This window comes from Eufriesea mexicana, unplaced genomic scaffold (assembly GCF_001483705.2).
Source record: "Eufriesea mexicana isolate 0111107269 unplaced genomic scaffold, ASM148370v2 scaffold395, whole genome shotgun sequence".
Taxonomy (NCBI): Eukaryota; Metazoa; Arthropoda; class Insecta; order Hymenoptera; family Apidae; genus Eufriesea; species Eufriesea mexicana.
Genome location: NW_016908583.1, coordinates 720078 through 734366, shown reverse-complemented (window position 1 = coordinate 734366; position 14289 = coordinate 720078). Strand labels below are relative to the sequence as shown.

General features: G+C 34.5%; 2 protein-coding genes across 4 annotated transcripts in view; both read right to left on the bottom strand.

Annotated features, from left to right (window-relative positions):
• Positions 1-2560: 2560 nt before the first annotated feature.
• BtbVII (BTB-protein-VII) lies at positions 2561-10899 on the bottom strand. 2 transcript variants are annotated; one of them, XM_017896838.1, is made up of 7 exons: positions 10742-10899; positions 9825-10178; positions 9379-9732; positions 9115-9244; positions 7016-7723; positions 3068-3612; positions 2561-2818 (listed from the first exon to the last, which is right to left on the bottom strand). In XM_017896838.1, the coding sequence occupies exons 2-7, from the start codon at positions 10134-10136 to the stop codon at positions 2561-2563; spliced, it is 2307 nt and encodes a 768-aa protein (XP_017752327.1). In that variant the 5' UTR covers positions 10137-10178; positions 10742-10899. The 2 variants fall into 2 exon arrangements, with proteins under 2 accessions (XP_017752327.1, XP_017752326.1); XM_017896837.1 differs by lacking the exon at positions 7016-7723 and having other exon boundaries at positions 3068-3615.
• An 890-nt stretch (positions 10900-11789) lies between these two features.
• Positions 11790-14289, bottom strand: part of LOC108545360 (beta-1,3-galactosyltransferase 5) — a 7234-nt gene continuing 4734 nt past the window's right edge. For both annotated transcript variants that reach the window (XM_017896924.1, XM_017896925.1), the window contains 2 exons: positions 13872-14289; positions 11790-12976 (listed from right to left, as the gene is read on the bottom strand). In XM_017896924.1, coding sequence (XP_017752413.1) covers positions 12462-12976; positions 13872-14289 — 933 coding nt within the window. In that variant the 3' untranslated portion in view covers positions 11790-12461. The remainder of the gene's footprint in view (positions 12977-13871) is intronic.

Sequence of the window (14289 nt, the reverse complement as noted above, 5' to 3'; positions counted from 1 at the left end):
TTCATTTACAGCAAAGGTTCAAAGGTCAAAGACAACACTTTCTTTTCCTTCGTTCATAGAAAACTATACTCTTAATTGTTTCTCACGTATCTCCGAGGAACACGGAGCATTCGTTGCTTTGTTCAAGCAACTAACTACTTTATCCTCTATCCTCCAAATTCCTCGAATAAATGCAGAAAATACACGTTTCATTGGAAACGAGCGCTCGTTAAATGTCTGTGATGCAAGAACAACTTCTTTAATATCAAAACGATCAGATCCTCCTGTTTCGCGAGTATCAATGTATAAAGTTCCCTTGGAACCGGAAGTCGACAGAAGTACATATGTACAGTTAAGCCATCGAGTTATTTACACGAATAAATTAACCAATTTGTAAAAACGTCGAGCTATAGTTCGTGGGATATTTGTTCAGTTCTCAAGATTATTCGTACTTTATGCAATTAAAATAAAGTCTTTGTGTCTCAAAATTTCCTTTTCTAATTTGTTCCAAAATCTCCACCGAATATCCTTGAGTAATCGAGTGATCTTAAACAGACTATAGCATCGAGTGTGTGTACAAAAACTCAGGATGTTGCACATAATCTTATTTACAATCTTAAAATCGCTTAATTTTATTTACAATATTTCTCTTTCCTCTGTATCGTTTAAAAATCGTGTAATTTATTCCACCTATGTGAAACAACCTGTGTGTATCTTTAAGAGAATAACTTTATGTTCCTCTCAGGCTCGCAAAAATCGACAATTAATGTACAATTAAATACCAAACAACTGTTGTCTTTGAAAGTTGTGTCTTACATTAATTACAACGAAATTCTGTAATTTACAATTATAATGTAAGGTACAATTTACAATCACACCCACGCGTTTCTCTTCTTTACGAGACACAGATGGGAATAATCTCTGGTGGAATAAAAAAGTACGACAGAGTTGAGAAAGCTCTTGCTTTGTACGGAAAAAGGGGGGAAAAGGGGGGAAAAGGGGGTAGGCAAATACCTGGATACACCTGGAGAAAAAGCAGGATACTTCTCTAACGAGATTCTACCGTGGCTTCGTTTCAATTTCGGGACGTAAAACCAGTCCCCATCATCCCTTCGTGTTAATATTTGCAACGCTTGGCATCCAGAAAAGCCCATCTCCTGCTGTTCCACGCCTCTCTAGGGCGTTCCCTTCAAACACACTATGTTTACTTCCTTAGGAAATTCTTAGACGTGTACTGTGAAACGCTTTTTAATTAAGAAACCTGCGGACACACTCTGAGTAAGGAGAGTGTCTCGATGACTCACAAGGTGGTGCAGAAGTAATCGCTAATTTCTGAAGAACAGTGTACTTTGATCGTCAGTTTTCTTGCCTGTTAAAGAAGAGAATTAGATTTACGATAAGCGAATAAATTTTGAGTGATTCGAGTTAATATTGAATGGTCTAACTTAGGTTCCAGGTAGTTCGCTTTCATCTTGAATGAGATGTGACACACTCTTTTCCACTGAGTTCTGTAATCTTTGATTATGTTTGTATCAATGTTAAGTCACTTTAATTAGAGTTGAATCTAAGTGAAATAAAATTAATTGGGCTGCTTATTTTAGTCTGATTAAATATAAATTTGAGCTGAGTTAATTAGATTTAGTTAAGTGTATGTAGATTAAGTACTATTTCTACTTTCCAAGTAGAGGAACAATTTTTTCTTGTATATTTTTTAATATGGAGATAGCCACGAAAACTCAGAACTATTTTTACACCACCTTGTAGCACACTTCTACTGTATCTCTTTGTGTGTTTCTTTTTTCCACATTTTTTTTTTTTTTTTTTTTTTTTGTTTAACTAAATAATTATTAAATGTCTATATCTAAAAATAAAGTTATTTTATATTAACATTGAAACTACTAACACGCACATTTTTCAGTCAGAAATAACTCTTGAAACTTCAAAGATTATAATTCATTGTGCAACCAATAAGAAGCATATAATCAATTTTAATTACAATTTTAATTAATGTCATACCTTATTTAAAATAAATTTAAACTAAATCAATGAATTTTAAATAAGATCTTTTAGTACCTATAAGCACAAATCATTATCGAAACTATCAATCATAAATCCTTCACACCTAATTAATATACTATTCTCCATTGATGCCATCCTATTAATATCCTTAGGAACTTTCGTTTTCAATTCTCTTCCTTCCTCTCCAATGCATCATTTAATAAGGCAAATGACAATGCATCAACAGTAGACAAAATCAGTTACAATCCAGAGATCTATCAATAATGACCTACTTCTTCCTCCAGGTTTTCTCAAAACTTCAACAATCAATTTTCTATGGCATTTCCATTGTCGAGATACAGACATCGCATGAAGACGTGTCTAATAGACACTCTAACATAATCGAACCTCGACCAAAGGATAAAAATTAATTCGGTGATTATAAATCACAAGTCAAAGGATTCATATGATTCGTTACAGATTCATCGTAGATTCATCGATCCTTTTGACGATTTCAGTTAAAAACACGTACTCAAAAGTAACGTGTGCAATTCAAAAAATACTCTTTACAAAAGAAAACGCATTAGACTGAACTGGTTTTCGGTAAAGGTTTCAGCTTCAGTTCTCGTCGTTGCTCGTGGTACTCTTGGAAACAAGGTACAATACACAAGTTGGCTTGACATTCAGGGCAATGAAACTTCGTTTTCCTTCGAAGCGTCCTCCCGTGGGCATCTATCGTGTTCCAGCAGTGATTGCAGCCTAGAGCTGGACCTGGACGCAAAAGTGGACAGTGACCAAGACGCAGATCTCCAGTGCTTTCTCGAGTATCCCTGCTTGTCGTCTAAAAAAGATTTAATTTTAATGACTAATTAGTAAAGACAGCTTTTTAATACTAAATTCCCTGAGTAACCTACTGATTACTTGATAAAATTTTATACTACAATAATGAGATTTATTTTATACTTCTTTCTTAAAAATTACAATATTGCAGATAATTTTGAGATACGTTTCCAGATTCTTAACAAATTCTTCCTTCTTGAATGTTACAACCCAACTCCTTAATCTCAACTTCATCAACCTAGTTCCTTACATGTGGTGACGAGGAACTCCGTCTAAGTTCCGTTGTCTTCACTCTCAGTGCTGAAGAAGACCCTGCAGTATCGGTAGTAGTCATAGCAATTGACTCCTCTGTACTTTCTTCCTCCGTTTTAACAACAGGCGCTGGTTCGACGACGATCGACGGACTGGTGGTCCTTCTGGGGAACTCCGGATTCGAGTGTTGCCTGTGTATCCAGTAATTCCCACTACTAGACTGTTGCTGATTAGACAAGAGCGGGTGGGAGTGTTGTTTCATCAAGTAGGATGGCTGAGGTACGGTCAACAGGTTCGTCGAGGTGGTCACTGTTAATAGACTAGGCTGGTTCACCAGAATCGATTGCGGAGGCGACGAGATTCTCGTTTCCTCCCAGCTTCTCGACGTTTGTGGCAGGTTCAACGTCGGCGTAGTCACATAGATGGAGGAAGAGACGATATGTGGTGAAGATGCCTCGCTGTCTGGTGATAAATGGTTCGACTCCTTCTTCACTCGTGGCTGGCGCAACAGACGACACCTCTTCGGGCCTACCTGCTTGCAAACTACTGCAACAGAAATGAATATAATTAATGTAAGAATTAAAATGCAAAGTATTATAGACGAAAGAAGATTTAAGTACCTTAGACACTGTTTTTCTTAAGTATTAATAGTAGTTTACATATGAAGCTGATATTGTTAGCGATTATTTGTTAATTCACAAAATTATTCATTAACGAGTTGCTCGTCAATGAATTACAGTAGCATTTTTCCAAAAAAGAGAAAAAAATCAGAAAAATTAAAAATAAGTTTACAATTTTTAGACAATAGAATATAAAGTATACCACAAGATTATGGAAGGAGTGGGACAGACTATAGTGTAGAAACTATTGAACACTCAGGTGATAGGTGTACTAAGAACGTGCTCTTCGCGTATGCAAACAAACTCCCAGTTGATATGCGGGCACAGATAGTTCCGCCTGAAAGAGTGACATTGTTGTTCGTAAATAAAATTTTATTTTTTATACAGAAAATCGCTACATAAATAAAGATCTAAAAAGACGGATATCTTACGTGAACAGAGTCGTGAGTCTGGCCAGAAACAACTTTAATTCATTCTTCCTTCACGTGTTTTATTAAAGGCGTTATACAATAACACTGACACATTAAACTCGATCCTCTGCATATAAAATTCGGTACCGATTTTAAACTAGTTCCATTTTCTTATCTCTCGTTTTTTACGAAGTATCAATGTTTATGATAGTGTACATTACAATCAACATTTGTAACATCTCTATAATTACCTATCGTTTTGTACAGATATTCGAGAAAAAAGAAAAGAAGAAACAAGAACAACGCGCTCGATTTGTATACGTTTCGTTAAAATAATTGCTCGGATATCTTATCGACGAAGTCGAGCGGCAATTAAAATAAAATTTCATTTAATTCGGTGCTATCAACGAACAAAATTTCAAATAAAAATTCATCGCTACGGAAATACATTTTATAATTCGACATCGTTCTTAATCGATGTTTTGTTTCGTCGAAACGAGAATAGGAACACGGTTGCAAATTAATACTTTGATTAGGTACGAATTAAAGTGACGAACTTCTAACTGTACGTATTTAAATGCGACTACATAAAAAAGAGAGATAATACTCGTTCGCGTGATTAAAAAAATTCAGGTATTTACATCGTCGTTAAAATCCATTTTCTATTTAAATGCTAAACAAGAAGATATATTCGTTTTAATTCTAGCGTCGCAATGATATATATATATATATATATATATATGTATAAATTTCGCGCTTCGATGGAACACTTATTGATCATTCTCGACTCCTATTTAAACGAAGAAATAAAAATATTGTACACATTATCCTGCACGGAAACATCGGTTTTTCTGAAAAATATTATATTGTTAATATAGTAATAATGATTAAAAAATCAAACTGTATTAAAATTAAACGAAACCTTTGCTTGTAGAGAATTTTAGATATTCTCCGACCATCAATAATAAATTCTGACATCATACACCTGTTTCTCAATACATGCATTACTTTATTGTATTTTCTTCATTTTCTTCCTTTTTATAGGTTATATCATTGTACATTAACAAATCGACGAGTTAATCAAGAAAACGTTTGTTCCCGCGAATATTACACTTAATCAGCACTTATAGGCTACAACGTCTTAAGTAGATGGAAACTATATGTATAAACAGTACACGTGACAATACTAAAAAAAATTAATGATATAAGTAATAAATGTAGGTGGGATTGATCAAATTCAATTTTAAATTTACTTATAAGAATCAAAGGGCAATTAGAATTTATTATAAAAAAAAATTATCTGACCTTTCGAAATAGAAGAAAGAAAAAAGCAGAACTCGATGATTTATACTAACGTGAACCCGCACGCTAATAACCGTGTTACAATACCCTGTAACCTGCTGCTCCTATGTACAGGATCTGTCATAAAATGTCAAATATAATATTTTATGTAGAATTAAAATTATATTTAAACATCGATTAATTATTACAATTGAAAATAAATTTAAATTATAAATGTTCTACCCTGATCAACTAAACTGCCTAATAGTTTAAAAATTGAGTATTGTTTCAACTCATTATTAAGTTAACCTTACAATTATATTCATATTTCATGGTATACCCTGTACGATAGAATTTTTTAATAGAAATAAAATTATTATTGACAATTTGGAACAAATTCTTTCAAAGTAATCCCAATAAAAGCTATCGTACTCGTTTCAAAATATACATATGTACGAGCTTAAATTTTCGTCACAGATTACTCGTTATAAACTGTCTTTCTTTCCTTTAAGCGATAGGGAATTAATTGTAATACATGTATTGATGCATTGCAATTCGACTTCTCATTTGTAGATGAGTTGTTAGTTTCATAGAATGTGTTAACTGCGTGTGTGTGCAAATACACGTGATACATTCTTGAACTATGTTTCCTACCACTACTTTATTTACTATGTACAAAAATTTTACGCGCAATGGTACACACTAAAGTTGGTAAAAAGCAAAATAATTGCATTGTACGCGAGCGACATTTTCTCGCGTGCTAACGCATGCGCGCATGATTACTTTACCAACTTTAGATTATATCGATATTCTTGTGCAGATCGATCTTGTATCGATAGAACGATAAAAACATTAAATTAAAATATGTTCAATAATTCATTTATAAATATCTGAAATTACAAACAAGCAAATGTATGTATTCAGCATATAGCTATTCCCACTCTATCACATCGCGTATAATTCAGATTTCAAATGATACAATTTAAACTAAAGGAACTTGTTCAAGAATTTGTTTTACCTTTTGCCGGAACTTTCGGTGATGGACAATGCCGTCAACAAAAATATATTGTCGTTGTCCACTCTGAACTCGTTCACTTACAATTTATTAAATATCAATTATTTTCGATAAATGTTCAATAAATTTATTAATGAAACACTCGTACACTTTCCTGTTCTTTCAGAACCACAGCAATTTTGCTTTCGAACCTCTTTGCTTCTCAAAAAAGAGGTAGCGAAAGAAAACAAAAATTTAATTTACCGATAATCGTTAAGAGTAACAAGTTAACGAGCTCTAGCGGTACAGCAACGACATCTTCGGTTATATAGGTGTACCCTAATATAAAAAATCTGTAGTGTATAAAGTATTGTGTACTGTTTTCTGTTTACTCGAGATCTCTGCGTTACTGCAAAAGCTTATAGGTACGTACAAACTAGGCAAAGAAGGTATCTAAATCCGAATGTTTCTCTTCCTGTCGACATTCAACAATAGATTTCGCGCTCTTTTTCGATGAGTATTGCCGGTCTAATTCTTAGCTCCACACGTGGAGATCTAGTATCTTTCAAGCTCGTCTATACAAGTGGCCATTGGCAACAACGAGTCATGGCCAGTGCCTCACATCGCATTGTAGTTAACACCGTGTAAATTGATTGGCATTGTAGTACTGGGCAATGCATAATCTGTATGCCTGCTATCAATGTAACCACTTAACATCGTATGCGGACTATGAGTGGTCAGCATGGTATGCGTGCTGTGGGTATTGTGTGTACTATGTGGAGTGGTGGGAGGACCCATTGGCGTGGGACTCTGTGAATTAACTGGTTGCGCCGACGGTGCTGGTGGCGGTGAGGAATTCACTTCTTGTTTGACCCTCGACTTCAAACTGGGTCGATTGTTCGGGTAACCGCGCTTTTTGTATTCCAGCCAAAGTGTTCGATTGTTCACACCGAACATTCTAGCCGCCTTACAGAATCCTATGCCGCCATATCGTACAGCGTCTAATGCTCTGATAAAATTCTCATCCGCCTGCGGATTTGTCGATCGTTTCCTCTTTATTGCGGTTTGTGGACTGGCACACGGACTCTGGCAGTTACTCGGGCACTGTGTCGACGGTGAAGGGCCGCCCGACGATGCGTGCTGCAATGTCCCGTGTGAGGAGTTTGGATAATTCGTCAAGGCGCAACTGGAACCAGTCGTGCTGGTACCAGAGTACTGATCACTGATGGTCGAAGAAGCTGTTATTTCGGGCGTGGTAAAAGCTGATGACGCTTGGATCGACAGATTCGTTTGACACGAGGACAGAGCGAAACGTGGATATGTATGCTCCATAATAGTCCATTGCAATCCTGTGGAACAGACCGGTTCATACTTTGGTCAGAGCACAGGAATTATTTCGTTATAGGCTGTATGTATGTTTTGATATTAAGGCAACGATAAATACTAGTTAAGTGTATATTATATAAATATGAGATGTGTTTTTGAATGGTATATTCAAAGATTGAGTAAATAATATTATAGGTAAAATGAAATTAAATATTCGTGTAGTATAAGAAGATTGTGATATTAAAATGTCTGTTCATATATATAATATACTGAAACCCTATTAGCGGTAATATGTCCTATGACAATAATAAATGAAAAAGGCAATTTGATAATAATTAGCTTAATTATAGTAATTAAACTAAAGAATTGAAAGAAGATATCTAATTTAAATGAAATGTATTGCTTTATACTACTATATGTGTAGAAAAATAAATGAAGATGCTAAGCTGTAAGCAGGAAAGAATGGAAAAATATTTATAAAAATCAGTGTGAAAGTAATGGTATATATATGGGAATATTAAGACTAGAATATATTGTGGCATGGCACAGATACATTTTAAAGCACATTTGTCATTCATCTTTGGTATAGGAAAATGTGTACAACTTTATTACGTAAATTAAAGGACAGAGTAAGGCACACATACACACTCAACAATGTTTAAGGCCCAATTTTACTGTCCTCTAAAAGAACATTATACATTGTGTGCTATGTATCTGTGTACCATGGTGAATTTCATGAATGAAATTAGCCTTATAGAAATTTGCACTACTAATTATTATTTTTTTCCTCTCAACTTTCGCTCTATTTTCATGTCAAACGTCTGTTGATTTTCCTTGTGCAGTACATTTAAACGCATCTGTGCCAGCATATAATGTGTGTATCATTTGTTTGCATGCAATTTTGATACCCACCACGTTCACTATAGGTCGTGTTTCACTATTAAACTACTAAGGGATTTGTGTGAGAGACAGATACATCATGCATATTTAAATTGAATTATTACCGCTTGTGCATAAATAAAGAATAAAATTACCAAATATGTTGATTAAAGATTGGAACAGTTTGGAATATAGTAATAATCTCTTGTATAACCTGTACAATTTAATTACTAACAATGACCTTAATTTTAAGATATATATCTTCACATATCTTATCTTTATATATTACACATTAAACAAATTGTTTAAAATTCAAAATTGATTTCTGAACATTTTAAAATTACCGCTTACGTAGAGATGTAAAATATTCATACTTTTTTCATGAAATATATTTGAAAATATTGTAAATGTAAGTTTTGTTCCTATGTCATCTTGCAATATAAATTATAAATATCTTAATATAATACAACTCTATATTAAATATTCTAAAGTAGTTTAAAACTAATTACACACACATTAAGAAAAAGTTACTTACCTTGATGTGCAGGTGGTTGAGAAGAAACTGAACTTTGTGCCACATTTCCTCCTGATTGTTGACTCACATCTTGTATTGAACCATCACTTTGTGCTGGTGTTGTTGCTGAACTGTTTTCCATATTACTCATCTACAATACATTAATCACAATTTAATATTTAAAAACTACATAAAATCTAATTTTTAAAAATTTAACTATATAATTTTATTTTTTATACAAATAAAATATTTTACAAATAATAATATTTGAATGAATATACTTACAATTGATATTTGATCTTCATCAATACTTCCTTGAGATTCAGTACTGGTATTGACAGGTCTTCTTAGACTTTCATTGCCTTCTTGTGAAACTATTAATGGTTCTGGTTTTACGATATTGGTGGCAACTAAAGTGATTTCATTCATTTCTTCTGGTTTGTCACCAGATCCAGATGTTGACCCAGTGGATGATTTTCTTAATCTCTTTCTTCGAAAAGATGGAGACAATGGTGACGGACTAGGTGAACAAGATTCTCCACGATCTCCTCCTCCAGGTTCACTACTACCACTTGGCCACTTGGTTAAAGAAGCACTGTGCATTTCTGCAAGTCCTTTTATTTTTAAACTCTCTGCAGTCTACACAAGAAGAAATACATGACAAATTACATTATTATTATTTTAATAAATATGAAAATTAATGAAATAAATGTGTATACATTTTAAAATACCTTTATGATAGATGGTAACTGATCCTGTGATATGTTTACTTCGCCATAATACATAAAATCAACCATGATTTTCAAGTCAGAGAATTTTACATCCTTTAATATGACAATTGGATGTTGACATGGATTCACAGTAAACAATGATTGAAAATATGTACTGCATGCAGACAAAACAACTTTGTGCGCCTGGAGATGTCTGCCTTCAGCAGCTAATGTCACATCCACCAAAGTTTCATTATTTAATAGATTAGAGAACACCGAAATAAAATTCGGTTGATGATTGTTCCACCGCAAACAAAACTGTTGCATCGACATTGCAATGAATTGTCAAATTACTTCCAAACACTATAATTACACCTGCAAAATCATCGATCACTTATTTATCTACTAATGATTTCTTTTACAGAAATAAAACATCGTGAAAGGTTTTAGAAATATATGTCACTTGAATATTTTGAATAAATTTCACCCGTGGACTTATCAATATTAGAAAGAAAATAAAAAAGACAAATAGCTATTTTAATAGAAGATAAATAAAATTATCGATGCTATGAAAATTGGTAGAAGTAATTGTAAACATTAAATCATCATCGGAACGTACAATTTCCTTTATAGAATACAGAACTCTTCGATAATTCACGTTGAAAACATGATTTGACTGCTGTTGCCGTTCAAACACGATTCAACTCAAACAAGGCATTCGATGACGATAAAAACTCGGATCGAATTTGTGAAGGTATGTCGCGGTCAAGTAAATTGTCATTTCTAAAAAACGCGCAAGCTATACACAAAGCATATTTTGGAGCGGGAAAACAAGAGAAAAATCGTTCAACAATACGGTTACAATCGCTTCGCACACAATAAATATAGACTTGTACAATGAAGATCGCGGAAAAAGGCAAACAGAGCGAATTGCTCACTTCGTTTAAACAAGGATTCCTTGTGGATAATACCACTGATAACGGAACATCCGCTGGATGACACGATGTACTGCAAGATCCACTGTTTCGGTGTTTATTAAGAAAAACAGAGTCCACTCGGCGCTGCCATGGATTCGACGAAATTTTCCACAACAGACTGAGCGGTGACGCTTGTGTAATTCACAAATGACGTCATAGGCGAAAAATTACGATTCCACGTATGGCGCGCGGCAAACCCACCGACAATCGTCTCAATGGATATGTTGATATCGCGGTATATTTCTCATGTAATCGACAAATACGAGATCTTATCAACGTGCGTCCTTAGAAAACCTAACTTGATCAATATAGCGGCCGACACAGAGTGACATCTATCGAGGATCTGTCAAGTACGGCACTTCTTTCGCCTTTCGAAATAATTTTTTCCTTCCCTTCAATAACTTTAAATTGGGATAGGTATAAAAAATCGATAATACGATACATAAAATATAAAATCGAATGAGGCCATTGTTAGGGATAATGTACGATTGAAATAATTCATGGTTTATTGAAATTATAAATACTTTACTCCATTATTATATAAACACGTTTGATAATACATAATAAAAAAAGTTCCATTTCTTTAAATAAGATGATGAAAATGTTACTATAGTTAGTATAAATTAAACAAATAAGAAGAACCATTTATTCCACATTAGACAATAATATAATACTTTGCACGTATATTTATAAGTATATACTGTTCAATTCAGATTTTACAGATCTTCATTGAATCAACAGTGATGTATATTAATTTCCACCATTTATAATACATTCTCTTTTCTGCTCTATCGCAGAGAAATTCATGCACTTTCTTTACAAATTGTATTCGTTGTACTCTAGATTAAAACAAAGAGGACAAATGAAATAAGAAATTAGATTTAAGTGCGTAATTACATATTACATATATACATACATACATATACATATATATACGTATGTGAGGTATATTGCTCGACGATAAATCTGGAAATTGGTACAAAGAAAGGTGCGTGTAGATCCATATTTTGAATAATAGTTCAAGGAACTTAGAATTAGAATTTTATCCGAATCAAATCTAAACAACGAATCACGGTATAAGAACAAGAAGTTTTAATTTTTAAGACATCCTAACTTACGAATGAAAAGTGCGCAAAATATCAAATATTTGAGATTCTTTGTTGCATTATATAAGAAAAACATTTATGCATCTGTCATTTTTATCTCTCAAATCTCTTATACAAAATTTTATAAAATACTATAGAGGGGTCCTCCCCCACGGTTGTTGAAGTCGGCAGGTCGCAGGTATGCTCGTTATGTCGGTAGTACTAAAAGGGGCAAAAGGAAAAGGAAGGGATGCGTTTCGTCTCGGGCCCATCAGTAAGGCTACCCTAGCAGGTCCTGCCTTAGACTGGGATATTATTGGAAAGTCGGGAAATTGTGTATACGTGTATAGGAAGCGGAGGTTTTCCGAGGACTTGCGAGAAAGTTCTCGAACCTCCTTGAAGTTGGAATTATCTAGTGGCAAGGGTGAGATGATGGCCGCTACAATACCAAAACTCTATCGTGTTATTTTCATTCCAAACTTATTGAAATAGAAAAAGAGAAATGTCTAATGTTATAAGATTTCTTTACAAAAAAATTACTTCAAAAATAAAAATGGTAACAGATGCATAAATTTTTTCAAATTATCCGAAATGTTTCAATTTAATAGGCTTTCGCTGCTAGGCCGTGGTTTAGTAACCATACTCTGTAAGGCTCTTATTTCGTTTTCCGTGAGATTCGGAGGTCCAAACAGAAACTCCCTATGAGAACTCGGATTAGATAGAAGGTTCTGCATGTTCTCATTGGTTAGCACCAAGTAATGTAGAGACGTTTGTGTTAAATTTACTTTCTTAGCTAATGTTCCGGTAATATGAACATCATCGATCCAGAAGTATGGCTCTTTCTGTGCCTCGCGATACAAAAGAAATACGCTATCAGGCGAGTAAAGTATACCCCATCCGGCACAATATGCAGGATAATGTCTACCAGGATATTCTTGGGGGGAGACTCTCCACTTAGAACGCCAAGATCTCTTGACAGTACCTGTGGGGACGAGATCGCAAAGGATCAATCGTCTGGCTCCCCATGGTGAGAGATAACGCGTTAAGAAATCCAGCATGGCGGGTATATGAACAAAAACATCGTCGTCTAATTTTAATATATATTTGGCACCTGAAACAGCAAAAGAAAGAAATATAGAATAACTTTCTCGCTTATGAAAATTCTTTCTTCTATACTAGTAGAAATGAGCAATATTCAAAATAATTAATAAGCTCATGATTCTACAATTATTTTGAACATTATGTTTTTGAGATACTTAGAACAGATCAACTAATCTCCTATTTTCAGTGTTGGATAATTGAGGCTGAAGAAATAAGCATAATATAGAGGTAGACTGAGAACGGAAAATGTTTAGTCTACTATAGCCAGAATTGGTCACTCAATGCCATTGAAAAGAAGTAATCTGTTTTCAATAAAGAGTAGGAGATTCGTCTATGAGATTAATTAATAAATTCTTGGAATGAAATATAGTTGGATCGAGCAGTATAGCGAAGTCATAAATTATCATATTCAGTAGTAATAATACCATTTGTAATTTTCATCTATAGGTATCTAACGCAAACTAACAAAACAGAAAAACTATTGATTAACTTTCAATTTCAGCTTGGTTCATTAATTACTCCTTACTACGAATCTACAAAAATTCTGTTTAATATAAAACATTTGAAAGGACTTGAATTTGTTGCGGGGCGGTCGGCAACACCCAGCAACGGAATAACCCACTCCAAATCGATATTGTACGGCATTGATTGACGCTCGAACTCAGTTAGAAGAACGTACGTTTGTACTTAACTGACTTGACTACGTCTTCGCTATATCGCTCGAACCACCTATAGCTTTATCATCAACAGCAAGGTTTTGTTAACAACTCGGATGGTTTAATGTTACGCCATCTAATGGTAAAAACAAAAAAATTCGTCATGTTCGAAAGCAAACAATTTGAAACAATACTCTCTATTCTATATCTACCCCAAATGTCTGATAAGAAAAAGAGGGAGAAGCTTACTTGGACAGTGATACGTAGCCCATTTCAATGCCATAACATGCTTGTAAGTCATGTTTCTGTAATCATCGAGAAAGTTGCCTTGTATCAAATCTTTGTATTTCCTATTTTCCTCTTCCAACATCGCCTGGTATTCATTAGACGAGCCGATGAAGAAAAGGAGCGCCACGTCCGGTGATTGCTGACCCCAGGTCTCCCTGACTACGTTCCTCTTAACGAAGTTCTCGGGAGCTGAGTGGACCAACATCAGCAGCAACGGATGCGTCCGGTTACACGGGTCATGGTTGATCGTGAACCGGAAGTCCTTTAAGTCGATCAGGGTGGATCTGTCACCGAACGGAAGTTCGTGCAATAAGTATGGCTGCGGGGAGGCTATCACGTTCTTGGGAAGGATTAATAGATATCCCGGTGCCGACACGAC